This window comes from Schistocerca nitens, chromosome 1 (assembly GCF_023898315.1).
Source record: "Schistocerca nitens isolate TAMUIC-IGC-003100 chromosome 1, iqSchNite1.1, whole genome shotgun sequence".
NCBI classification, from domain to species: domain Eukaryota; kingdom Metazoa; phylum Arthropoda; class Insecta; order Orthoptera; family Acrididae; genus Schistocerca; species Schistocerca nitens.
The window spans coordinates 1,037,294,090-1,037,320,971 of NC_064614.1; the positions used below are offsets into that span (position 1 = coordinate 1,037,294,090).

The following is a 26,882-nucleotide window of genomic DNA, read 5'->3' on the forward strand; positions in this document are numbered from 1 at the left end:
AAAGATGAATATTAGATAGCTAGATCAGAGAACTAATGAGGAGGTGCTGAATCAAATGATAACAAATGAGGTGGTGCTGAATCAAATAAGGATACAAAAGAAATTTATGATACAACTTAAGTAGAAGAAAGGATCAGTTGATGGGACACTTCCTGGGACATCAAGGAATTGAGAAGTTGACAGTTGAGAGGAATATGGGGGGTAACAGTTATAGAGGGAGGGAGGGGGCAATTATTGATTGCAGGAAGCAGGTTCAAATGTATGTACATTGCAGCAGGTATGCACAAATGAAGAGACTTGCACAGGGTAGCATGACGAGCAGCATCAAACCAGTCTTTGGACTGAATACCACCACAACTACTGCCATCAACAAACAAAATTAAATAACCTGTGTCTTGGTCATGATATTTTTGATTTAAGTACTGACATAAATGAGAATGTTCTTCTGTAATTTTACTACTCTAGATGTATAATAGTTTCACACAAATTTTATTGTGGGCCGTAGATTGGAGTAGCTGTTCCAGCAACTCTTAACAAAAGTTACCTTATTGAATCTTGTTGTATCATAGCTTACCATTATCACTTATTTTGTAACGTCTTTGTATTGGAATATCTTGTCATCGGTGTAAATTGTTCTCGCGGAGGAATTATGTTGTAGCTGCGCTGCACTTCTTGGCATATGTAAAATTTTGGGAATTGACATTAGGTACATACTATGTGTCAAGTATATTTTGCTATTGGACACATTTGTAACTTAACAAGAACCAGGACAAATTGGAAAGGTTGATAGTGATGATGTGATATCATTAGATACACAACTTGAGCATATTATTGCACTTTTGGTTTTGATAGTAAATGTTGAGTGTAGACCAATATCAGGAAGATAACTTTCACCTAATTGATCGAAATGTAAAATAGATTTCTTGCTTAGTAACAAAAGCACTTCAAGATCTTGAAAGAAGCTTTACAGAAACAGAGCATGTTATTATTCACCCATTCACTCGCATGAAACCAAAAAGGGTGAGTGAGTGATGACACGGCCAGTTTATTCTTCTAATCCCACTGGACATACCAGTGTATGATGGCATAGCATCGATACACTGCACAATATCTTCTCTAGCGGAATTCCTGCAAATGGTGGAACCACACAGCATACTTGGCTGCCAGCTGGCTGTTAAGACCAAGTGGCTGCCGGCCTAGTCTCATTTCTGTTTGCATGTGAATGTGTATATCTCCATGGTGGATTGAACATTGACTGTGCCTCAGCATGGCACCAATTATTCTTTAGTCTTATTGTGTTGTGACTGGGCTTGTTTGTGGTTGAAGTATAATGCCATCTGCCTACTACTATTAACTTCTACCTAGGTTGACTGTGATACCACTCAGCTAGGTGCCTATTTTCAGCCTCTCCTACTAATAATTTTCATCACTGTGATTGAGTCTTGCTACTGCCAATTGTTTGAGTTGTTGTCCTGAACATTTCTGTGACCACTAACAGCTAAGTACGAAGTGTCATTTATTTTGTGTTTCAGTGTAATGAATGAGTATTATTAAATTAGTTTTGTGATCCAAATTGGACACTAGAAAACTATGCATAATCAACCATAATGGAGAAATTTTGGTAGGCACATTTGCTGATTACACTTGACCCCTTCTTCTTCAAAATATGCAAAGTGGTGAAGAGTTAAGAATGGATAGATATTGGACTCCACAACCTAACAGTCTTTGTGTCATAAAATGCCCAGGTGTCATAATGGTCTTTGATAACTGTTTCATTGTTCAAGCCCATGATGTTGCATTGTGAGTAAAAGAGTATGTTAGAATGCTTATTTGCATTTGATAACTTCAGTCAGACTGTTGGTATGTTCATTAGTATGCCCTTCAAGAAGACAACACTGTGGTCCGTTTGACAGTTACTGCCTCAAAAAAATAAATCTATGAGAAGTGATGTCATGTAGTGTCCCTACTCCACATGGCATCACTTCTCATAGATTTATTTTTTTCTGGATTATTGTCTCTTCTCAGAAGTGAGATTTATCTGTAGAAACATCGACATAGTTGAGGTGTTTGGAAATCTTTGATGTGGTATGATGAAATAAGCTTCTACAAATGTGTTTGAAAATAATATTCTCTCACAAATGCCATACTTCAGAAATATATACAGTAAGGATATATCCAAATGCAAGGTCTTATTGACCTAGTCTGAGAACATCCTGTAGCAGGGAATGTACTGCCTGTTAGCCTTTCCTCTCACTATTAGTGAAATCCTTTCCCTTTTCATCTGAACAGAGGCACACTGCATGTTCGAATAAACAGCTTGGTACTTTTGAGACTTTCATTTGTTACTGATTTTTTGTTGTCCCCTCCAACAGTGGAGCATAATTATTTCTCTCTCGTGTTTGCACATATAGCTCCTTAATACCACCAGTGGCTTGAATCTTGTCACTGCCAGCCTTATAGAAACTTAATAATACTGTATGCAGTAGCACTGTTGTAGTTGTGAATTCTGTGTAGTGTGAAATTTGCAACTCTGAAAAATCTTAAACACAAACAGCTAAGCAGAAACAGCTATGGACTGCTGCATATCTTAATAACAGAACAGTTACAAAATGCTGACTGTGTTTGTGAGTCAAGATATTGTAACGGTGTGGATACCAAAGACATTTTTGCTGTTGAGGATTGTAATGCTTTTATGCACATCTGGAATAAATATTTTAGTAATACAGTATTGTTTAAAATAACAAGCAAATTGGGCACTAGCATTCAGCTTTCTAAAAATGTACATAAATGTTTGCTTAAGAACAACTGGGTATGTATTAAAACACTTTCTTAATTGTCCTTGTAGAATTTCATGGAGATAAAAAACATGTAGTGCAAGTCCTGTTACTAATGCAATAGTGAAATACACATTTCTTTATGATCTGGGTACAACTGGAATGAGCTAAATGAGGTCTTTTTTTCCTCCTCCTTTGAAATATCACTTTATTCTGTTTCACAGGTTTGAAGGGGATATAAGCTGCTATTGATGAAAGGAATGTGTAAGCTAACAGATCATTTGCTGATATAATACCATATAAAGAACAATTATTGTTTAATAAAGTGATTGTGGTGATGACTGACAGCATTTGAGATTATTCTGTATTACATTGAAGCTAATTGCAAAAGGAAACCATATGACTGGGAATATTACATCATGGCTCTGCCTTTACAGACTCATTGTAGCTTATCAATCTCAATAGAGCATTATCAGACATCCTGAAGTGAATATTTTGTATGGGAAGATCTTGGTGTCCATTTATTTTCATAATTCAGAAACTACAAAAGTTGATAGAAATATTCCAATGTTATTGGATACTGCCTTTATTTACACATAGTCAAATTTCACTTACATGGTTCCATTTATCCTAAAATATACCTTAAAACATTTTTACAAAACAGCTCAAGTTGTAGAAAGATTTAATTAAGTTCTTATCACAAGAGATGACAACTTTCTTATCATTCTGTTTCAGATTGCTTGTAGAAACATACACTCATTCAGTATTGCAGAATAGTTTATTTGCAAAGGCACATTTTATTCTTTTAACTGATTCAACTTTGTGTTCAATAAATTAAGCTTTTTCCCCCTCCTCCAACTGCAATGCATTTATGAAGCTCATGCCCACAATTACTACATATGATTTCAGGCAACAGGCAGTTTATATAGGCACAGTCTCAAAGTTTCTATCCTATATAAGACAACTACTAGAACAATGGCACCATAATCTATATGTTTCAGTCTTCACTAAATAAATATTTTATCTGACAACTGCTTCTGTGATACACAATAAACCATTTTCAGTATATTCTTGTCAAAAAGAAGCTAAAAAGTTTGTTGCATACATATACAATCTTGTAAATCTATCAAAATATTTGAATAATTATACAAACAATTGATTATTTAATGTCTGTGTGCTTTCATCTCATTCTTAAAATTTATTATATATACATATAAAAAAAAATCACTGTTGAGAGTTGCAATAACAACCCTGAACAAAATGGCAGTGAACTTCCTCTTGATAGAAGTCTTCCTTCAACAGTCATGCTTCAGCTCTGCAGGTATGCTATGTTAGATGATATTTGTAGCCGTAAGCACTCCGACAGTTGCCTGAAAAGGACAACAGATTTGTGTGTAATATGAATACAAATTAATAGTAATTTATGAGTATGGTGGAAAAGCAGACTTGTTGCAATTGCCTTTCCCTTTTATGGAGAAGATTCTTGTTTTTTGTTACCAGATGGAGCCACTTTCAGTGTGCCAAGTGACCCAGTGTAATAATACTGTGAATGGTGTGTTTTGTGTTTGTTGCTTTGTATCTTACAGCTTCACACTGATCACCATTGAAAAAGGAATCACATTATTGTTGCAGACAATACGACTTTGAACTGTGTGTCATTCCATGTTGTGAATTGTATCATACAACACTTAGGGTGTTCCACAAGGCTCCATATTAGGCCCAGTCCTATTTCTCTTCTGTGTTAATGACTTACCATTAAATATCAGCCCCCTACCAGTTCTGTTCACAGATGATACTTCTATCTTAGTTGAAGATCAGGATTTGGAAAAAAATTCCCAAAGCTGCGATCAGTGCATTAGAAACTTGGTTTCAGCTAAATGGATTGAATCTAAACATATCTAAGACTCACATGATGCAGTTCAAAACCAAAAAGTCAAAATGTGAGCAGATTAAGATATGTACATAACAACCAAAATATAGAAGAAGTAGACTCAGTCAAATTCTTAGGTTTAAATGTAGATAAAAATTTGAGCTGGCAGGCACCCCTTGAATACCCCCAAACAAACTGAGCAGCTTTGCATTTGCAGTGCAAATATTACCAATGGCAACTGACATGGACACATGAAAAGTAGCATATACAAGCTACCTTGAATCCATTATTAGGTATGGTATTGTTTTTTTGGGGTAACTCGACAAACATAGTGTGGATACTAAAAATACAGAAAAAAAATCATTCAAAATACATGCACTGTGAATCACAAAGAACCATGTTGACTATTATTTAGAAAACTTAAAACATTAACTCTGTCATCCCTATACATGTATGAGATTATTATATTTTTGTACACCAGACATGAATTAGTCGAGAGAAACGAATTTGTCCATTCACATGATACTAGAAATAAAGAAAATTTTATGCTCCCCACCTACCATCTCAGACTGTGTGCCCAGGAACCTCAATACACGGGAATGATTATTTGTAACAAAATCAAAGGGAAAAAGTTGATGCAGATTAGTTTAGGTTCATTTAAAAGAAAGCTATATGAGGTACTGACACTGAAGGGTTATTACTCAGAGGATGAATTCATGCACGACAAACTGGAAATTTGAGCTGGATACAATGTGTTACATATTCGAAGAAATATCCTTGTAATGTTATTATTGTGCAACTGGACTAGCTAGTGGTTCTTGCAGCCCAACAAGAAAAGTGTTTAATGAGAATTTCGTATACTGTTGTGTGTGTTGTGACGAAAATTGCAACAGAATTGCATATAATCACTCATGACTAATAATGAAGAACTTTCCGTGGAGCCACAGTGCACAAAGACTTCCTTGCATGATATATACTGCAGAAATAAAAAGAGAACATTTGAAGTACACAGCTCGGTGGGTAGCAGTCCAAGGAGGTGGCCACACCTTTGGAACATAGGGATGGACTTGCTCAGCATCAGGATGAGAATGCTTTTCTGTGCCAATCTCTAAAGATATATTATATGGTGATGGAAGTGCTAGTGTGATTTTAATTTGCTGACATTCTTTATCATTCCTTAATCAGTGGGTCTCTTATCATCAGTAGAATTCATACACTCATTCACACATCATGTTCTGTAAATTCCATCGTGATGAAGAGTCACGACAGGCACAATAAAAAGATTCACACAATCATAGCTTTTGGCCATTAAGGCCTTTGTCAGCAGTAGAAACACATCCTACATTCTCGTAACCCTCCTGGCCTCAACCTTTGTTAGTCACTGCCCTCACCCATCCAGCCCCCTCCCTGTTCCTATTCCAGCACTACACAGCCATCATTTCACCGTCACACCCAGTCTTTTATCCCCCCCACCACCACAATGAACCATGAACCATGATGGACCTTGCTGTTGGTGGGGAGGCTTGCATGCCTCAACGATACAGATAGATGTACTGTAGGTGCAACCACAACGGAGGGGTATCTGTTGAGAGGCCAGACAAACGTGTGGTTCCTGAAGAGGAGCAGCAGCCTTTTCAGTAGTTGCAGGGGCAACAGTCTGGATGATTGACTGATCTGACCTTGTAACACTAACCTAAACAGCCTTGCTGTGCTGGTACTGCAAACGGCTGAAAGCAAAGGGAAACTATAGCCGTGATTTTTCCCGAGGGCATGCAGCTTTACTGTATGTGCGTGGAGAGCTGCATCAAACCAGTCTCAGGACTGAAGACCACAACAACATTTTTATTGCTCTCGTTTCCGCTGCTTACCCCCTCCCCCCCTCCACACCTTCTCTCCTACCCTCTGTCTAAACTGCAACACTTCACTGTCCGCCACTCTGACCATACTATCCGCTCTCGTTTCCGCTGCTTACCCCCTCCCCCCCTCCACACCTTCTCTCCTACCCTCTGTCTAAACTGCAACACTTCACTGTCCGCCACTCTGACCATACTATCCCTCCCTCTCCCCGCCCCAGCCTCCTCCTTACCCCCACCCAGTCACAACTCCCATCATGCACTGGTGCTGCTGCTCGCAGTGTAGTTTCAGCTCTCTGAGACTGCAGACGTTTGTGCACGTTGCACTTACGTGTGTGTGTGTGTGTGTGTGTGTGTGTGTGTGTGTGTGTGTGTGTGTGTGTGTGTGTGTGTGTCTACTGCTGACAAAGGCCTTAATGGCCGAAAGCTATGATTGTGTGAATCTTTTTATTGTGCCTGTCGCGACTAAGCATCTCCGCTATATGGTGAGTAGCAACTTTCCTTCTCTCATATTGTTACATTCCATCCTGGATTTTCCATTGTTTGATTTTTGCCATGATGATGAAGAGTTTTCAGGAATGTGGAAGGAGTCATGTTAGGTGCTCACAGGCAGAGGCAGCCACTATAGGCTACATCTGTAAAGTATACTAAAAATATATTATGACTAGTCCTAAGCTACTAAAACTGAGAATTAAGGGAATAACTACTAGGCTGCTTTAGTCTGTTTATGTATAGTATCTGAAGAAAAGCTGCAGGAAAAAGCCTGATATGTAGCAGATTGAGATACAATGTTTCGTAAAAGTCTTATTACAGTTTGCTTGTAGTGATAACGTAGTATCATTTGCCCCTGAAAGCTACACCCTGCCCCTCCCCCCACCTGCCCCTCCCCTCCCCCGCTAAAAAAAAGAAAGGTGTGGGGGGCAACTAACTTCAACACTAAGTTTCTCTTCCTGTCATTTTATCATGAGTGTCGTTAGACAGAAACCTAAATAACGTCTCATGGTTATCAGTTTGATGCAGTCAGCAAAGCGACTGCATAACAGTGCTTGCCAGTAATGTTAGTGAGACAGTCATAATGAGGATTATGCATTATTCAGTCACAGTCTAGATTTGAGTGTGCTTGTTATGACATTACAGAAACAAAAAAAAAAAAAAAAATCTTATTCTGTGAGTGACAAACTACAGATTATTGACTGAGTTAAAAATGATGATACAAAAAGCAAGTTTAGCATGTGAGAGTGGGTACAATAATAGGGTTTGTAGAAGACACAAGTGAAAGAAACATAAATTTGTAAGTTGAAAGTTATGTAGGAATGGATAGAGAAAGGATGAAACTAGGAAAAGACAGTAAACTTAAGGAATATCTTGATGGGTGGCTTGTATTAAACCAAAGTGAAACAGTGCCACTTTGCAGGCCAATTATTAAAGCCTGAGCTATGGAATTTCACTTTGATTTAGAGGACACAAACACTGTATTGCTTTCGACAGATGGTTTTCAAGGTGGTGGTGTCACCATGGAATTAGCCAAATAGACAATGAAGGTGAACCAAGAGCTTCCATTGCCGAGTCTACTTCACAATTTCCTGAAATTCTAGACAAAGTAATGGTAGATGAAAATTTAAATGATGCAAAAGTATATAACTGTGATGAAACAACACTTTATTATTGACTATACCTAATCAGAACCCTTGATGTGAAAAATTCAGGAAATAAGATGGGTTTCAAATTGGACCAGGGTAGGTTAACACAGCAAATAATGACAGTTTCTGGTGAACAAGAGAACTAAAGTACCCTGGATGCAAGAGGTACACAGGGATCCGGAAGAAATGGGAATACGAGTACCATAAATAGACAACAGGGTAATTTTTAAATAGAATTCAAACTTTCACAAAATCATTGTGGACAGAAGAGTGGAGGAGGTAGCAAAGTATGAGAATGAAAGAATATGGGCCAAGAAATGAAGCCAATGTGAATCAACATGGTCCTCAGATGGCCAAAATGAAAAGCAGAAGAAGAAGAAATATAGAACTACCCCCCTCCCTTTCCTCTCCTTCTCTCTCTATGTTTGCCACAAATATATTAGGGAGCTATAAACTGAAATACCTTTGTATAGGCAAAAGTACAAGTCTGAGGCGTTTCAAGCTTCCAAACATGTCATCACTACAGTTCACTGGCATGTACTTCAAGAATTCTTGGATAACCCGAGTTCCATTGCAAGACAGTGCAACAGAAGAAGAATGTAGTCAACAGGTTTCAACAGCACTCACATCTAGTCTGCAAGTGATTTTCTGCAGTGAAATATTAATCTTGAAGACTTGAACCACTGGGCAGTCTTCAGAAACATGGATACAATTTCATAGAGAATATGTGACAGAAACGTTATTGATGCTGTATGAGATGAGATGGGTGAAGTGTTCAAAGAAGGAAAAAAAAAAATAGATGATGTTCCCAAGACGTATGAAATATAAGCACACCATCTGTCTAAAGCAGAATATACATGCATGAGTCCATATATTCTGCCAAAGTAGGGTGAATGGCTAATATGGTACTCTTTTACTTTGTGCTGAATGTACCTGCCTGACAAAGAAAAAAAAATTGTAGCACCCAGAGAGGGAAAAGTAAACAAAATGAAACATCAGGGTTTGAGATGGTTATTGCAGTTATTATAAAAAATTTACAAAGAACAGGGCACTATGAGCCCACTTATCAGCATGATGATGCACTCCCTCAGGCCTACATGCATGCCTTCATTCTGTTGGGAAAGGTGTCATAGAGCCATTGCATCCTCTCCTGAGACAAGTTGGCCCACAACTGTAGTAAGTGGTCCATGATATCTAGGACACTGGCACTAGGACAGAACTGATGTCTGATCTGGTCTCTCACATGTTCTATTTGGGATGGATCTAGGGATATTTCTGGCCATGGGATTACCTTAACATCACTTGCAGACAGTTCATAGAGATACATGCCACGTGGGGACAAGCATTGTCCTGTTGAAAAATGGTACCACTATACTGTCACATGAGGGGCAGCATATGAGGTCGCAGGATGATCATGACATACTGTTGTGCTGTCAGAGTTCTCTCTATCACTACCATCCATAATCTGAAGTCATACTAAATGGCTACCCACACCATGACTGCAGGAAAATACCACTGTGCCTCTCCAAAATATTGGAAGAATGGGACCTCTGCCCAGGTCCCCACCTTACTTCCTGGTGATTATCATATGCGATAGTGCAGAACCACAATTCATTGCTAAACGAAATACAATGTCATTCACCAGCAGCCAATACTTCCTGGTCACAGCACTATTGCAATCACATCTGTTTGTGTTGTGGCGTTAATGGCAGCCAGCACATGGAACAGTGATTTCAAGTCCATCTGCTGCTAGTGTTCAATGAATGGTGTGGTGTGATACTGAATGTTACAGGGAGTCCATTACTTTTTCTTTGATGGCAGATGCAAATGGGAAGGGTTTATGAGGTGGATGATGTGGCTATTCCCCCTTGTGATTGACCTCAACTTTGATTACGAGTCTGCCTGTTCTCATACACCTATGCAGTTCAACATTGAGTCACTGTCACAACCAAAGGCCCCACAAATCTGGATATTACACAATTTGAGCAGCGAGCCAAATGGATGTACACAGTGCGGCCCCTTTCAAACTCAGTCAGGAGCTGACAGTGCTGTCTCACACAAGTACACAGCATCTCTGTGTTCTTTGTAGTGTTCACTTAACATCTTATACACCCTAACAGGCTTGGTAACAACATTAAACATGAACAACAGTAATGCATTCTGGTGGCTGTTCCACCTGCCACAGAGGATTGCAATACAAATCATGTATGTACCCACCAATGGTGAGTCCGTGTAAAAAGTTACATTGACACCCACCACGTCTTCTGGTTGCCTCACTTTCTTTGTCATGCAGTGTAAATAATACATGAGATTTTGTCGTAGAAAGTCCAAATGTACTTTCTGGACCACTGACTTATCTTGTAAATCTGTCTTTCTCAACTATTAACTTTGCAGCATACTTAAAAATTGCTAAAGTGAAACGACTTCACAAAAACAGAAATGAAAAAAAAAAATGTCAAACTGTATGCATGTTCCTCTACTGTCTATACTTTCAAAAATTCTTGAAAAACTTTTTTGTAAAAGACTCTCTGATTTATTAAAAATACTAGTAACATCACAACGTTGTTTCAGGGGGGAAAAACAAACTGATCTTTTCTTTCTGTGTGATACATGGATACTAGATAGACAGAAACATACCTCAACCATATTTCTAGACTTATCAAAAGCCTTCGATACTATCAGTCATAATAAATTACTTGGTAAGACTGAGAATAAATTTGGGGTACTCGGTGATCAGCACGTAACTGGATTGTATCATACCTCCATAAAAGTAAAAGCTCATAGAGATACAATAGTCAGTACATATCAGTCACATTTATTAGTAATGAGACATAGGTTTCCCCAAGGTTCCATATTGGGTCTGATACTGTCTGTATTATATGTTAATGATTTGATTGTTAACAACAGTAACAGAAAGCTATACCAATTTTCAACTGACACCAGCATCTTAATTATGGTGAGTATAAAAAATACCTTTGAAAACACATTATGACTGCCACAAAGAATGTAGTAGAGTACTTTGATGCAAACAGTTTGATTACAAATCTGGGAAAAAATTCTTGCAATGGACATATTCTTCACCAAGAATAGGACAGCAGATGATTCTTATATTGAAATAAATGGACAAACAATTGGAAACAGAGCAAAAAATTTCTCAGTAGTGAATACAATCTCACATGAAGTGGGTCACACATGCAGACTAAATAAACAGAAAGCTGAGCCAAATATGTTAATGTTTACTTCATATTTAAATATGATTTAGTATTCTGTGGAAATATGGAGCAAATTTGAAATTATTTAGATTACCACAGAAAAAAATTATAAGGTTAATGGAAGGGGTGCACCAAACATCATTGTGCAGACAGCTATTTTGGAAAAATAAAATACTACAACTTACATTAATTTACATACTAAAGAATGTTGTTATTGTAAAAGAAAAATTAAACAGTAACATTCCCTGGATCACTTGTAATGAATGTACAAAGCTATCAAAGAAGGCAGATAAATGATGTACATGTACAACATACAAATGCAGCACTGTCACGAAAAGGCATACTCAATCCTACCCGGAGACCATATACTGAATTACTCAAACCCAAAAAAAATAATGGACAGGAACAACTGCAAATCAGCCAAAGGGTTACTTGGTCAAGTGCTATTTCAATTCAGTAATGGAACATCTAGAAAAACAAGATTGTAGCACCAATTAAGATTGTATTTGTAATAAAATATTTTGTTTTTGCTAAAAATGTATGTAAAAATATTACAACACAGAAATAAACAGCACTTTATTTCATTCTCAGAGGCAAATAATATCCATATCCATCCTTTTAAAAACCCTCAAATCATACAGTCTTCAAACCAAATTAATAAAAATCAATGAACTACCTTTAAGTAACACAAATTCCAAGATAAAGTTTAGGGAAGAAATTTCGAAAGCTTTCAGAATTAAAAAAAATAAATGATGGACTATCTTTTCAATGTAGCCCTTCATTATGTCATGAGGATTTGGCAAAAAGGAAACCCACCAAATTCAAAATAGCAACAAAACTACAATAAGATAGACTGTCTGCCTGGCATTTATGGATGAGTTAACACTCTTAGCTCTTAACATGAAAGAAGTTCATGCTCTGATCACCAGTCTCCAAAAAAATCATGTTGAAAATACAGGGTGTTTCAAAAATGACCGGTATATTTGAAATGGCAATACAAACTAAACGAGCAGCGATAGAAATACACCGTTTGTTGCAATATGCTTGGGACAACAGTACATTTTCAGGCAGACAAACTTTCGAAATTACAGTAGTTACAATTGTCAACAACAGATGGCGCTGCGGTCTGGGAAACTCTATAGTACGATATTTTCCACATATCCACCATGCGTAACAATAATATGGCGTAGTCTCTGAATGAAATTACCCGAAACCTTTGACAACGTGTCTGGCGGAATGGCTTCACATGCAGATGAGATGTACTGCTTCAGCTGTTCAATTGTTTCTGGATTCTGGCGGTACACCTGGTCTTTCAAGTGTCCCCACAGAAAGAAGTCACAGGGGTTCATGTCTGGCGAATAGGGAGGCCAATCCACACCGCCTCCTGTATGTTTCGGATAGCCCAAAGCAATCACACGATCATCGAAATATTCATTCAGGAAATTAAAGACGTCGGCCGTGCGATGTGGCCGGGCACCATCTTGCATAAACCACGAGGTGTTCGCAGTGTCGTCTAAGGCAGTTTGTACCGACACAAATTCACGAACAATGTCCAGATAGCGTGATGCAGTAATCGTTTCGGATCTGAAAAATGGGCCAATGATTCCTTTGGAAGAAATGGCGGCCCAGACCAGTACTTTTTGAGGATGCAGGGACGATGGGACTGCAACATGGGGCTTTTCGGTTCCCCATATGCGCCAGTTCTGTTTATTGACGAAGCCGTCCAGGTAAAAATAAGCTTCGTCAGTAAACCAAATGCTGCCCACATGCATATCGCCGTCATCAATCCTGTGCACTATATCATTAGCGAATGTCTCTCGTGCAGCAATGGTAGCGGCGCTGAGGGGTTGCCGCGTTTGAATTTTGTATGGATAGAGGTGTAATCTCTGGCGCATGAGACGATACGTGGACGTTGGCGTCATTTGGACCGCAGCTGCAACACGGCGAACGGAAACCCGAGGCCGCTGTTGGATCACCTGCTGCACTAGCTGCGCGTTGCCCTCTGTGGTTGCCGTACGCGGTCGCCCTACCTTTCCAGCACGTTCATCCGTCACGTTCCCAGTCCGTTGAAATTTTTTAAACAGATCCTTTATTGTATCGCTTTTCGGTCCTTTGGTTACATTAAACCTCCGTTGAAAACTTCGTCTTGTTGCAACAACACTGTGTTCTAGGCGGTGGAATTCCAACACCAGAAAAATCCTCTGTTCTAAGGAATAAACCATGTTGTCCACAGCACACTTGCACGTTGTGAACAGCACACGCTTACAGCAGAAAGACGACGTACAGAATGGCGCACCCACAGACTGCGTTGTCTTCTACATCTTTCACATCACTTGCAGCGCCATCTGTTGTTGAAAATTGTAACTACTGTAATTTCGAAAGTTTGTCCGCCTGAAAATGTACTGTTGTCCCAAGCATATTGCAACAAACGGTGTATTTCTATCGCTGCTGGTTTAGTTTTTATTGCCGTTTCAAATATACCAGTCATTTTTGAAACACCCTGCAGGATTCTTTGAGAAAAATGAGCTCTTATCCATGATACCCCTGTTAGAGTCTCCATAAACAACCAAAGAATTAACAGAGTTGTACAGTTGAAATATCTTGCAGAAATCATCAGGCATAACTTAAGTGATGGGTAAGTAAAACCTACAAAATAAAAACGCTCAGTTTCAAAACTGCCTAAAATATAATAAGAAATATTTGTCAATAGACATTAAGATCCAACACTATAAAAGTATAATTCTCCTGGAAGCCATTTGTGGTTATGAAACCTGGTTCCAAATTAAAAATGAAAGAACTGACCAGCTCCTCAAGATTGAAAGAAGAATCATCAGAACTTACATAAATAAAAAATACCAGATCAAAAGAGTCTGGAGAACAATGAATCCCAGGAATTCTGAAAGATATTAAAGCAGTTGGACTCCAAATAACAGGTGTAGAGAACAAATACAAAATTAATACTCTTCTTAAAAACCACAAATTCACAGCAGAAATTACACATAGGAGGGTTGTAGAAATATCAGGCAAATTGAGAGAATTATGATAAGTGAGAATGAAATGGTACTGGGCAGATCATGAGCACCAAATAGCACAACCTTCAAACAAAATTTGAATGTTGAACCACTCACGTGGTCTAATAATAATAATAATAAGAATAATAATCTTTTGTACCTCTGAAGTCCTAGATTCACACGACCAACAGACAGAAGAATAAAAATAAAGGATGTTGAGATGTTTTGTTTACCGACAGTGACCCATCATAAATTTTTGGACCACGATGTAAAATATTCTGAACCCTAGAGGGGGATGCATTGTCTATGTGGAAAATACAAACGGTACCTGATCGCTAACCACAACATAATAAACAAGATTTTCCACACAAATTAGCAGGTGCCTCAATTTTCAGCATTTTGGACTGCCAAAAAACGTATCTGCAAATCCCAAGCCCCCCTGTGAAAACATACCAAAAACCGTGAGGATCATGCCTTTTGGACTGTATGAGTTGCTTTTTCAGCCCTGTGTATTAAAAATTTCACTCAGACTTGTCAATATTTCATAGTCCTCTATAAATTCCCATTTTGTTTCTCTTATCTGGATGACATTGTAGTATTTTCGACATTCTCCCAAGAGCATGAAGAGCAGCTTCACCTAATTTGCAAATCCTTGGAATGATTGGGAGTAGTCGTAAATGAGGAAAAATGTCACTTCCATAAACAAGAAGTAATCTTTCTAGGTAACTACATGACAAAGAATGTGATTATATCCACACAGCAATGTAAAGACTATCCATTGGATGCTTAGGCCAAGAAACTTCCATGAATTTAGGTACTTCCATGGTATGATCTTTCTACTGTCTACACATACCTCAGGCTGTAGAAATACCAAGTGCCATTAACTGACACAATGGCAGGAAAAATGCTCATGGCAAACAAGCACTATCATGGACCAGTAAAATGCAACATGTGCCTGACTGAATGAAAGACAGTTTAGACCAAGCCAATACACTGGCACATCCTGTGTCTTCAGCGACCTTATCAGTTACCACTGATGCTAGCAGAACTGCTATAGGTGTAGTCCCACAGCATATTACCACAGGTCAGCAACAACCATTATGGATTTTCTCCCAAAAGCTCACAGAATTGCAGCATAAATGGTCAGCTTACAACAGGACCTGTTATGATGGATGTCTTAAGGACACAGACAATATCGTGGCTGATTCTCTCTCACATATAAATGCAGTAACAGTTAGCATCAGTCAAGAAGAGCTCACTGCAACACAACAGCAAGACCCACAAATAAAAAAATTACTACAAGATGCTGCTACAGGATGTACATTAGAGCAGGTGATGATCTCCAGAGCTGCTGCTCAATTAGAGTGCGGTATCTCCTATGTGTGGCCGTCCCACAAACATTTCAGGACATTGTTTTCAATTATTTCCATGGCATGTCTCACTCAGATATAATCAGCTACAAAATTAATAATGGAATGTATTGCTTGGTCAAAAGTGAAAACAGACTGCATGTTGTGAACATGAGCTTGAATTAGCTGTCAGCAAGGTAAAGTAGGACACCATGCATACCCCACGCATGGCAAATATCAAATACCAAAGGGGTGACTGCAGCATGTCCATTATCTTGATCTTGTAAGACCTCTGCCTGAGTCAGGAGGTTGTTGATACGTCCTCTTGGCAATAGACTGTGTAGCAGTGGTACCACTACCTAGTATAACACTGGAAACAATGGCAAAAGCTTTTTCGTCACCTTTTTTGTGTTTGGCAGTACTTTTACTGTGCCCAGCGTTCTTTTTTCTTTGTTTGGCGATCTTTTCCCAGTGTTTAACAATCTATTTGTATTGTATGCTGACCCACCTTCATAGTTGAAAAATCTTCTTTCTCCCTGTTTGGCAACAATTTTCCTCATTTCATAAATATTTTTCCTTGTTTTGCTACTATTTTTCTTTATTTAGTGATCTTCTCATCTTTATGTAACAACCACAAATATATTTACTTCAGACATATGTTTAACTGTTTGCTGTTTATGATACAACCTTTCATTTGGTGCCCAGAGATAGCATGGCACGAAACAGATCACTAAGAAAAATAGTGTATAAATAATAAAAGAAATGGTTTACTTCAATCAATTATTTTCAGGCATTATGAATTAGTGTATAACATAACCCTAAAATGATTCAGTGTGTACTGTAATGCGACTCTGTAAGATGTAATTGGATTCATAACCGAACTAAGCACCCCACACACACAAATTCAACTCATTACCCCCACCACCAAGATTGCTTCTCCCACCACACGTGGCTGCTCAAACTCTGGCGTTGGCAGCCAGAGACTGTGGTCATGTGTGTGTTGAGTTGCATTTGCTCGAGTGTGTGTATGTCTGTTGTCTAATTCTGAAAGCTTACTTATTTGACAGTCTTTTTGTTGTGCCTATCTGCATCTCTTCTATATGGTGATTCATAGCTAAAGAATTATTTAAAAAATAGTGAACACATTTAACAAAACAACTACAGTAAAACTAACAGAAGCATGAAAATGAACTGGGGCCGGAGGAATTGGGGGAAAGGAGGGGAGGGGGGTTAGGCAGCATTCTCAAGTGTTTTGAACTTAAGTGTATTTATTGATGGAGATTTGTGAGTGCTCTGCTTACACTTCTGTTCCTGTGCTCTCCCTCTTCATTCTCTTATAAGTTAAAAGGCATGAAATTCTTCAACAGTTTAAAGATTAAGACTATTATCAGTGCTCTTGACGACAGATATGTGATTTATTATTCAGTGTGTTGTCTTTCTTAGTTGGTTTGTCTCTGTATCATATGTTACAAATTCTAGCACACACAAAATCTGCAAAACATTACTTACAAGTCTGTATTCGATGTTGTAGACTTGACACTTGGCTACAGAGTGGATTTATCCTTTCAATTTCAGTCCTGTAGTTCTGCAGTGTGCGCATGAGTCTGCCTGCTTCACTTTGCACCAATTTCTGTAGCAAATAACAGGAAGAAGTAAACATAAAATTATGACTTAATACGTTATTATAAAATGCCTGATGACCTGTATGATACTATAAATTCACAAATGCCAACAAGCAAGAAAATTCATATAAAAGTTAATCTTTCATATTTGTACACTGAAGAGCCAAAGAAATTGGTACACCTGTCATAATAGTGTAGGGCCCCTGTGAATACGCAAAAGTGCCGCAACATGACATGGCATCGACTCAACTAATATCTGAAGTAGTGATGGAGGGAATTGACACCACAAATCTTGCAGGGCTGTCCATAAATCTGTAAGAGTACGACAGGGTGGAGATCTCTTCTGAACAGCATGTTGCAAGGCATCCCAGATATGCTCAATAATGTTCATGTCTGGGGAGTCTGGTGGCCAGCGGAAATGTTTAAACTCAGAAGAGTGTTCCTGGAGCAACTCTGTAGTAATTCTGGACATGTGGGGTGTCGCATTGTTCTGCTGGAATTACCCAATGCACAATGGACAATGCACAATGGACATGAATGGATGCAGGTGATCAGACAGGATGCTTACATAGGTGTCACCTGTCAGAATCAAATCTAGATATACCAGGGGTCCCATATCACTCCAACTGCACACACCCCACACCATTACAGATCCTTCACCAGATTGAAGAGTCCTCTGCTGACACCCAAGATCAATTGTCTCCATACCTGTACACGTCCATCTGCTCAATTCAATTTGAAACAAAATTTGTCCGACCAGGCAACAAGTTTCCAGGCAGATTAAAACTGTGTGCCAGACCGAGACTCAAACTCGGGACCTTTTCCTTTTGCGGGCAAGTGCTCTACCGAGCACGACTCGTGCCCTGTCCTCACAGCTTTACTTCCGCCAGTACCTCATCTCCTACCTTCCAAACTTCACAGAAGCTCTCCTGCGAACCTTGCAGAAGTAGCACTCCTGAAAGAAAGGATATTGCGGAGACATGGCTTAGCCACAGCTTGGAGGATGTTTCCAGAATGAGGTTTTCACTCCGCTGTTTCAAGTCTTCCTGCAATATTGTGGATGGAACATCCAGCTTCTCGCAGGCCTACTATACAACCTTGTTCAAACTCAATGAGTAGTTGATAATGGCATCTTCATCACCTTAAAGGCGTTCCTGACTAAAATCAATCCATTGTGTCCAATCTCAAAGATAACTAATGTTCACGACCATTACGGCACATATTTAAAGCAAACTCGATTTGAATGCTCATAGTGGCACTACAAGCACTAGCCCAAAATTTGAATAGACATCATCTTTCAGACATAGAAACATACCTACTAACTTTTGTTTATCTCACACAGCTACTTCTTGGTAGTGGAATTTTTTTCCATTAATGTATTTCCCTTTTTATATTTATTAATAATGATTTAGGAAATACCGCTTTGGATATAGAAGCTGCTCTAAAGAGTAATGCTGTTATGCCATACCACACAGAACCATACATAAAGAAGGGTTACATGTTGAAAAAAAAAGAAGCTATAATTAGTGTATCAGTGTTCTATGAGGGCTCAACTAGGAGAATTTGTAGATTTTGTTGTTGATGCAAGTATAATGAACAATTTAAATACTACATTTAAGAAGAATGACAGTTTTTAAAAAGATACTCCTACTTTACAGATAAATATCATACATAGTGGTGTAAAAGTGATTTCTTTGCCTTAAATGTATGTTTAGTCCAACCAAGAAATGTAGCATAACTTACAATGCTTTCTAGCTGATTCTGCAACTCTGTAACACTTTCCATGATGGAAACCATCTTGTTGTTCATTTCTGAGAGTGAAACATAAGAAATGTGTTCTGTTTGTATTTCCTGCAGAGCCATTTTCTGAAAATAGACAAGATACAAACATTTATTGATAATTAGTGCTGTTTCTTCAATAGAATTCAAAATCTTGTAGTAAAGATTTTTAAGGCTAAAATAAATTCCAAATTTTATTATATGCAAATGGACAGATGAGTTTAATTACTTGATGTTAATATAAATCACAAGCATAACATTTTCAATGTGATTAACAAATTTGCAAGTTTAACCACATAATGTTTCATAATGCAACTAACTCACCTAGTTATTTATATTCACCAGTAAAATTTATTTCAGTTACACACACTATTGCCATTTGTAGCATTTTAAAATCAGTTTATGGCTATATGAGTATGATGTGACAATAGTTGTTAACAAAATAGAAATAATGATAGTAATTTTGATAATATTAATAATAGCCAATGGCCTTGCCACAGTGTCAGATCACCGAAGGTAAGTGCTGTCGGGCTGGGCTAGGACTTGGATGGGTGACCATCTGGTCTGCCGAGCGCTGTTGGCAAGTGGGGTGCACTCAGCTTTTGTGAGGCAAACTGAGGAGCTACTTGATCGAGAAGTAGTGGCTCCAGTCTCGTAAACTGACATACGACTGGGAGAGCGGTGTGCTGACCACATGCCCCTCCATATCTGCATCCAGTCATGCCTGTGGTCTGAAGATGATATGGCGGCCGGTCGGTATCATTGGGCCTTCAAGGCCTGTTCAGGTGGAGTTCAGCTTCAGTTCAATATTAGTAATTATTATTAAGGTATTATAATAATCCATAGCATAGGAACTTCAAAACTTTGGCAGATAAATAATTTATCATTGTGTCATCTATTTTTGGAGACACTTATTATTTAGAATGTCCATGGATTGAGTGTTGTGCGATGACTATCTCTCATAATGTGCAGTACAACATGGAGTGTAATAACAAGTTAATGAAGTGTCAAAAATGGATGATTATCTTACATAGCATTTGGAATGTACTTTGTAATGTTAACTAGAAGTGACTCATTTCCATACCTACATCTAGTTTGCATTATACATGGCTGGTCATTAAAATTGCAATGACCAGAAGGATAGGAAGTAATGAAATTTTGCTTATTGTGCATATGCAGTATAGTAGAAAGAACACACGATAATTTTTTTAGGTGGTTTAGAGTATTGAGGGTGTAACCCGGCTGGGCAATGAATAAAACTGAGCTTGGATGGCAGAAATGGGTATTTCACCCCATGTTATGTCAACTCTGTGCCAGTGTTCATCAGTTGTAATGGCTGACAAGTGGTGTCATGCTAATCACTCAGCAACTCATGACCAAACGTTTTCAGTAGCTGAGAGATCTAGAGAACATGCTGGCCTGGGTAACAGTCGAATATCCACTGAGCCAAGGTAGGTCAGGACACCATGGCCAGCATGCAGCCTTGCATTATCTTGTTGAAGGATACTGAGATGGAGACCTCAAAGATAAGGCATAGCTCCCAGCCTTAACATGCCAGAAATGTAATGCCTGTCTCATTTACTGGCTTTGTGAGCCACAAGTGATGGTACGCTATATCCAATGACATCCTGTATCATCACACCAGGTACTGGGCTTTAATAATGACAACGAATGCAAACTGACAACGCTCACACTCCTTGGAGCCTCCACTCGTGGGTACATCCATTACGATGCGGCTGTAGGCAAACTGGGCCTTATCTGAGAAGATGACACACTCCTGTGTCCAATGTTGTCATTATGTGCACCACAGTCAGCATACCTCTCTTTGCTGTCTCATCAAAGTAAGCTGCAACAGTGGCCATTATGCTGACAGTTCATAGTGCTTCAGACATCATCCCACTGGCTTGCTGCGAAAAAGCTCAATTCTTGACTCAAGGTACATGACATTGCTGTGTGGACGTACACATCTTAGCTACTGCAGCACAACATTGTGTCATCTTTGGTGCATGCAGTTGTGTGTTGTAGTTGTACATGTCAGGAAATGCTTCAGTGTTTCTGCGAAATGTGAAATAGATAACATGAAGGAGCAATGGATTTGCATCAAATTCTGTTTCAAGCTGAAAAAAATTGCAGCTGAAACCCACCACACGCTCACAGAGGCATGTGTTGATAGTGCACTGAGTCAAGAGAGAACGTGTGAGTGGTTTGTTGACTTCAAGAAAGGCTGAGAATCTGTGGAAGATGACAAATGTTCCAGTCAACTGTCAACATGCACAACACTGGAAACGATTGTGACAGTGCGTGACATGATTCACAGAGACCGATAGCAGACAATTCACTTGGGCTGTCAAGCCTACATATAAATGAATTCTAGACTATGAAATGAAGATGAGATGTTTGTCCCACACCTCAGCATCGATTAGCGAAACCTCACGATTCAGACGTGCTCTGAGCTGCAACAAAAAGTTCGAGAATGTCCAAAATTCTAACCCAGATTCATAACAAGTGGTATTCACCACTGTGGTTACGACCCTGAAATGAGCAGCAGTCATCGCAGTGAAAATGCCATCTCCTCCAAGGCTGAGAAAAGCTCAAAAAATTTGTAGCAACATAAAGTTAATACTAATCAATTTTTTCTACATCCAGGAAATAGTGCGTAAGGACTTTGTTGCACATTATCAGACTGTCAAAGGGCAGTTTTGCTGTGAGGTGTCGAGGGAACTGAGGGAAAATGTTTGAAGCAAATGTGCAGAGTTGTGAAAAAGAATGACTGATTAGTGCACCATGACAACACACCCAAGCACATCTTGTTCACTGTGATGGAATTTTTTGGCCAGAAACAACAGTTACCCACCCTCCCAATCAGCCATATCTTAGCCCCATGCAACTTCTACTCGTGCCTAAACAAGAAAAGCGCACATATAGGTGATATTTTGACTCGACTGAAGACATCCAAGTGAAATTGCAACAGGCCCTGAACATCCTTCACCTCGTGGCCTCCATGAAGCGCTTCAAAAAATGGGAACAACACTGGGATCATTATGTACATGCTTAAGGTGACTATGTTGAAGGTCATGGAGGACACTATGATGTAAGCATAGTTTTCTGATTTTCGCAATGATACTTTTGGTTACTTAGGGCAGTACCTCTGTCCCCTATGATGCTAGTTCTGTGGGACCACTGAGAGCCCTTGTGGAATTGAGCAGGGCCGCTCAACCCATTGATTCCATATTTGCATGACAGTTGTGAAACCCTAACCAACACAAGCATCAACAACACCACCACAGTCTTGATAAGCCACAATCCTATTGTAGAATTCCTCCTCCTTATGCAAGGCATAACATGAGATCCTCACAAACAACCAACATTCAAATGATTTTTCTCAATGAGAAACCTCTTAGATACAGAATGTAGATGACCTTATTCTTACCTACTTTGTGCAGTTGTGCTGAAAAGTTAATCATATCAAAATATGTAGTAGCCTTCATGCCAATTTTGTGTCTTTTCCATGCTGCCTACCTACATTGTGCCATTGTGCTGAAATGTTAATCATATCAAAATATGAAAATTTTGTGTCTTTTCCATGCTGACTTCATGCTGTTGCAATTTTTAAGGCTAACAGAGTAATTGCAACTGACAGTCATAAAGTATTTGGAGCACAGAGGTGTGATCCAGCTCTTAACTACAGCAAACTTTGCTGTGATGTAGCACGTGCTTTAGTACATCAACTCTGATCAAACTGACCAATTTCTGAATGAACATCCAAAAGAACCCCAATCACTCCTGCGCATAACACACTAACAGCGAACAGTAGAGGACATTAAACACATTGTTTTGCGGAGCAAAAAATCAATGATGATGGCTCACCACTATAGCTAGAGGAATTTTATTCTATACACCCATTTCTTCAGCATAAGTGCAGGAAAATTCCATTTTGTTAGAGCTCATGACGCTGGTCTTTGACAGTGTTCAGCTAACTGCCAATACACAGGATCTTCAAGAAGGCCCCATCCAAGGGGTCGAAACATTGACTGACTAGAAGAAACTGAAGCAGAAAATGACATGGTCTGTCATCATAAAAGATGTTACCTTCAGCATGACATAGACTGCCAGAAAAAAAATACACCTGAGAAGACGACATTGATGTGGATCTGATGATGGCATATGTTACCTGGTAGATAGTAGATGTACTGATAATGATTTCAACATAGTCTGTCAATAGATAGCATAGTAACACCGCCAGTGTCTACTCTTTAATATGGAAGGCTCAGTGTGAGGTGAACGCAGAGATGCACTTGTGCTTCCTACAGCCAACGACTGAGTTTGACAGGCATCAAATTGTGGCCTTCCGAGTGGTGGGATGTCCTTTTGCAGAACTGCTACAAAAGTTGGATGTGCTGTGTCAGTTGTGCAGTGATGATGCTATCAGTGGTCACGTGAACATTCTCACACCTGTCGATAAGGTTCTGGCCGTCCAAGGAGCACAGACAAATGCCGTTATCATCATATTGTAAAGGCAGCAGTGGCAGGTCATACAGCTACCACAGACAGATAATAGGACCTGTGAGCCCGCATGTGTCAACACAGACTGTTGCGAACCAGTCATTACCAGTGTATCTACAGGCACCCACACCTCTAGCCCTCCAAAGCATCGACATGCACAGGTTGATTGGTACCATCAGAGGATCACTTGGAACGTGGAATGGTGGATCACTTGGAACATGGAATGGTGCGCCGTGGTCTTCAGTGACGAAAGCCAATTCTGCCTGCACACAAGTGATGGTTGTTTGTGCATACAACATAGATCTGGTGAGTGCTGTGTCATAGGGTGCAATCATTATAGACACATTGGCCCCACACTAGGCCTTATGGTCTAGGATGTGATAAGCTACAACTCTTGTTCGCCTTTGGTGTTTATGGAGGGGACACTAGCCAGGCCTGGTATGTGCAGAATGCTGTTAGACCTGTTCTTTTGTCCTTCTTGCAGCAGGAAGGTGATGTGTTGTTCCAACACGATAATGCTTCCCCACACACTGCCTGTGAAACTCAATGCACTCTGCAAGATGTGCAGCAATTTCCAGACTTCTCTTCAATCAAGAATGTGTGGGACATGATGGAACAAGAAGTGACTTGTGAGACTCGTCAACCAACAACTCTTACAGAACTATGTGAGCATGTCGAGCAGGTGTGGAATGGCACATCCTGGGACAGTATTCACCATCTGTACAATCGTCTGGATGTTAGAATAAGCAACTGCATTGCCACCCCATGGAGGCTACACAACATGTACTAACATGGATGGTTCAGCATGGGTCACTACCTTGTACTTCAGAACCGCTTGCACTGTTGATCTGTAAATGTAATCATTTCATGTGCTTCATATGTATTGTTGCAACAATAAATCTTGTGTGAAATGGAAACCTCTAAAATGGTGTACTTTTTCTTTTCAGCAGTGTATGTCAGGACTGCCATCCACGTGAACAGACCCACCTTTGCAACTTGTTGGGATATTAGTACTACAACATTGATATCTGTTACTTCAAATTGTGAATTACAGATGTTAGCAGCACTTGTGTAAGTTAGGTACTACCCATTTCAGTAGTAACGTTTGTGTAGATTGCAAAAATTTCAGCATTCAAAAAACAGCTGGTTCATGACGTGATTGAGTGTCCCAGATGATACTATTTCTAATGGAAGACAAGGATTCATTTGGTACTCATTTGATTTAAGAGATGATTTAGTATCAATCAACACTTCATTAATTTTTGAAAGTGTCAGTCAAGATTCTAAATAGCTCCAGGACTTACCAGTTTCTCTCTTTTTTTGCAAACTATGACACAGGAATATAAATTAAATAATCTGTATGGTTCCTATAACATCTATTTTGAATTCATGCTTCCACTTACTTTTTCAATGGCTGTTACTCTTTCTTCCAGCCTCTCAGAAATAAATTCGAAGTCCATCAGGTCTCTCGCTTCTGTTGCTGTGATGTTCCCTGGAAAGTTCATATGTGTACAAGTCTTAAGTATAGGCTATTCCAGCATTTCACACAAAGGACATCTAATCGAATTTAATTAGCTGCTTGTTTTAAAGTAATCTTTACCAAAGAGCCCACATACCTGCTGCAAAGAGTGCCTCACCGCTCCTGGCTGAAGCATTCAGTAAATGGACATGTTGTTGTTGTTGTGGTCTTCAGTCCTGAGACTGGTTTGATGCAGCTCTCCATGCTACTCTATCCTGTGCAAGCTTCTTCATCTCCCAGTACCTACTGCAGCCTACATCCTTCTAAATCTGCTTAGTGTATTCATCTCTTGGTCTCCCTCTACGATTTTTACCCTCCACGCTGCCCTCCAATACTAAATTGGTGATCCCTCGATGTCTTACAACATGTCCTACCAACCGATATCCCTTCTTCTAGTCAAGTTGTGCCACAAGCTCGTCTTCTCCCCAATTCTATTCAATACCTCCTCATTAGTTATGTGATATACCCATCTAATCTTAAGCATTTTTCTGTAGCACCACATTTCGAAAGCTTCTATTCTCTTCTTGTCTAAACTATTTATCGTCCACTTTTCACTTCCATACATGGCTACACTCCATACAAATACTTTCAGAAACGACTTCCTGACATTTAAATCTATACTCGATGTTAACAAATTTTTCTTCTTCAGAAACGCTTTCCTTGCCATTGCCAGTCTACGTTTTATATCCTCTCTACTTCGACCATAATTAGTTATTTTGCTCCCCAAATAGCAAATCTCATTTACTACTTTGTCTCATTTTCTAATCTAGTTCCCTCAGCATCACCCGACTTAATTCGACTACATTCCATTATCCTCGTTTTGCATTTGTTGGTGTTCACCTTATACCCTCCTTTCAAGACACTGTTCATTCCATTCAGCTGCTCTTCCAAATCCTTTGCTGTCTCTGACAGAATTACAATGTCATCGGCGAACCTCAAAGTTTTTATTTCTTCTCCAAGGATTTTAATACCTACTCCTAACTTTTCTTTTGTTTGCTTTATTGCTTGCTCAATATACAGATTGAATAACATCGGGGATAGGCTGCAACCTTGTCTCACTCTCTTCCCAACCACTGCTTCCCTTTCATACCCCTCCACTCTTATAACTGCCATATGCTTTCTGTACAAATTGTAAATAGCCTTTCGCTCCCTGCCACCTTCAGAATTTGAAAGAGAGTATTCCAATCATACATAGTAATGACAATGGCGAAGTTCTTTGTGCCTTATTTGGCAGCTCTGCAACGATCACGAAAGGCAACAGCCAGCGAGAATTTTTTTCTAGTGAAATCATGTTTGATATAGTGTAACTTGGCTGAATTTGAATTTCCAGACTTCGATAATTGAACGAAGAACGAGATATTAATAGTCAGAACCCAGAACGTGTAGACCGCTGGACGTTAGTTTGAGTTGTGTTTGACCTGCGTCACCAGTGCTTCGAATTATATTATGTCTTCATGTCTTGCGTGACCAAAATCGTTAAAATGGATAAGTATATAGTGAAATACAAAAGGACTTCGACTGATAATCGTGATGGTGATATCGAATCCACAGCGTGTAGCAGTAAAAAGTAATCGATCTTCGGCAGCCTGACATTGAAATCTCTGAAATTCCACGAAAAATTATACCGGCACTGAAAGTGGCAACCGCAGGGAGTTTTAAAAAAAAAAAAAAAAAAAGTAGGATAAAATTATACACATGGATTCAGCATGACGAAAAAGATGACGGAGTTTATTTTTGTTGTGTAGGTCTA

The 26,882-nt window shown here is 39.2% G+C and overlaps 1 protein-coding gene across 1 annotated transcript in view; it reads right to left on the minus strand.

The window, feature by feature from the left end:
- Positions 1 to 3,339: 3,339 nt before the first annotated feature.
- The window catches only part of LOC126224081 (epidermal growth factor-like protein 8), a 184,426-nt gene continuing 160,883 nt past the window's right edge, over positions 3,340 to 26,882 (minus strand). The window contains exons 8-11 of the mRNA XM_049942203.1: positions 25,017 to 25,105; positions 19,075 to 19,197; positions 17,219 to 17,339; positions 3,340 to 4,144 (exon numbers count right to left, since the gene is read on the minus strand). Of these exons, the coding sequence (XP_049798160.1) occupies positions 4,101 to 4,144; positions 17,219 to 17,339; positions 19,075 to 19,197; positions 25,017 to 25,105 (377 nt within the window). The 3' untranslated portion in view covers positions 3,340 to 4,100. The remainder of the gene's footprint in view (positions 4,145 to 17,218; positions 17,340 to 19,074; positions 19,198 to 25,016; positions 25,106 to 26,882) is intronic.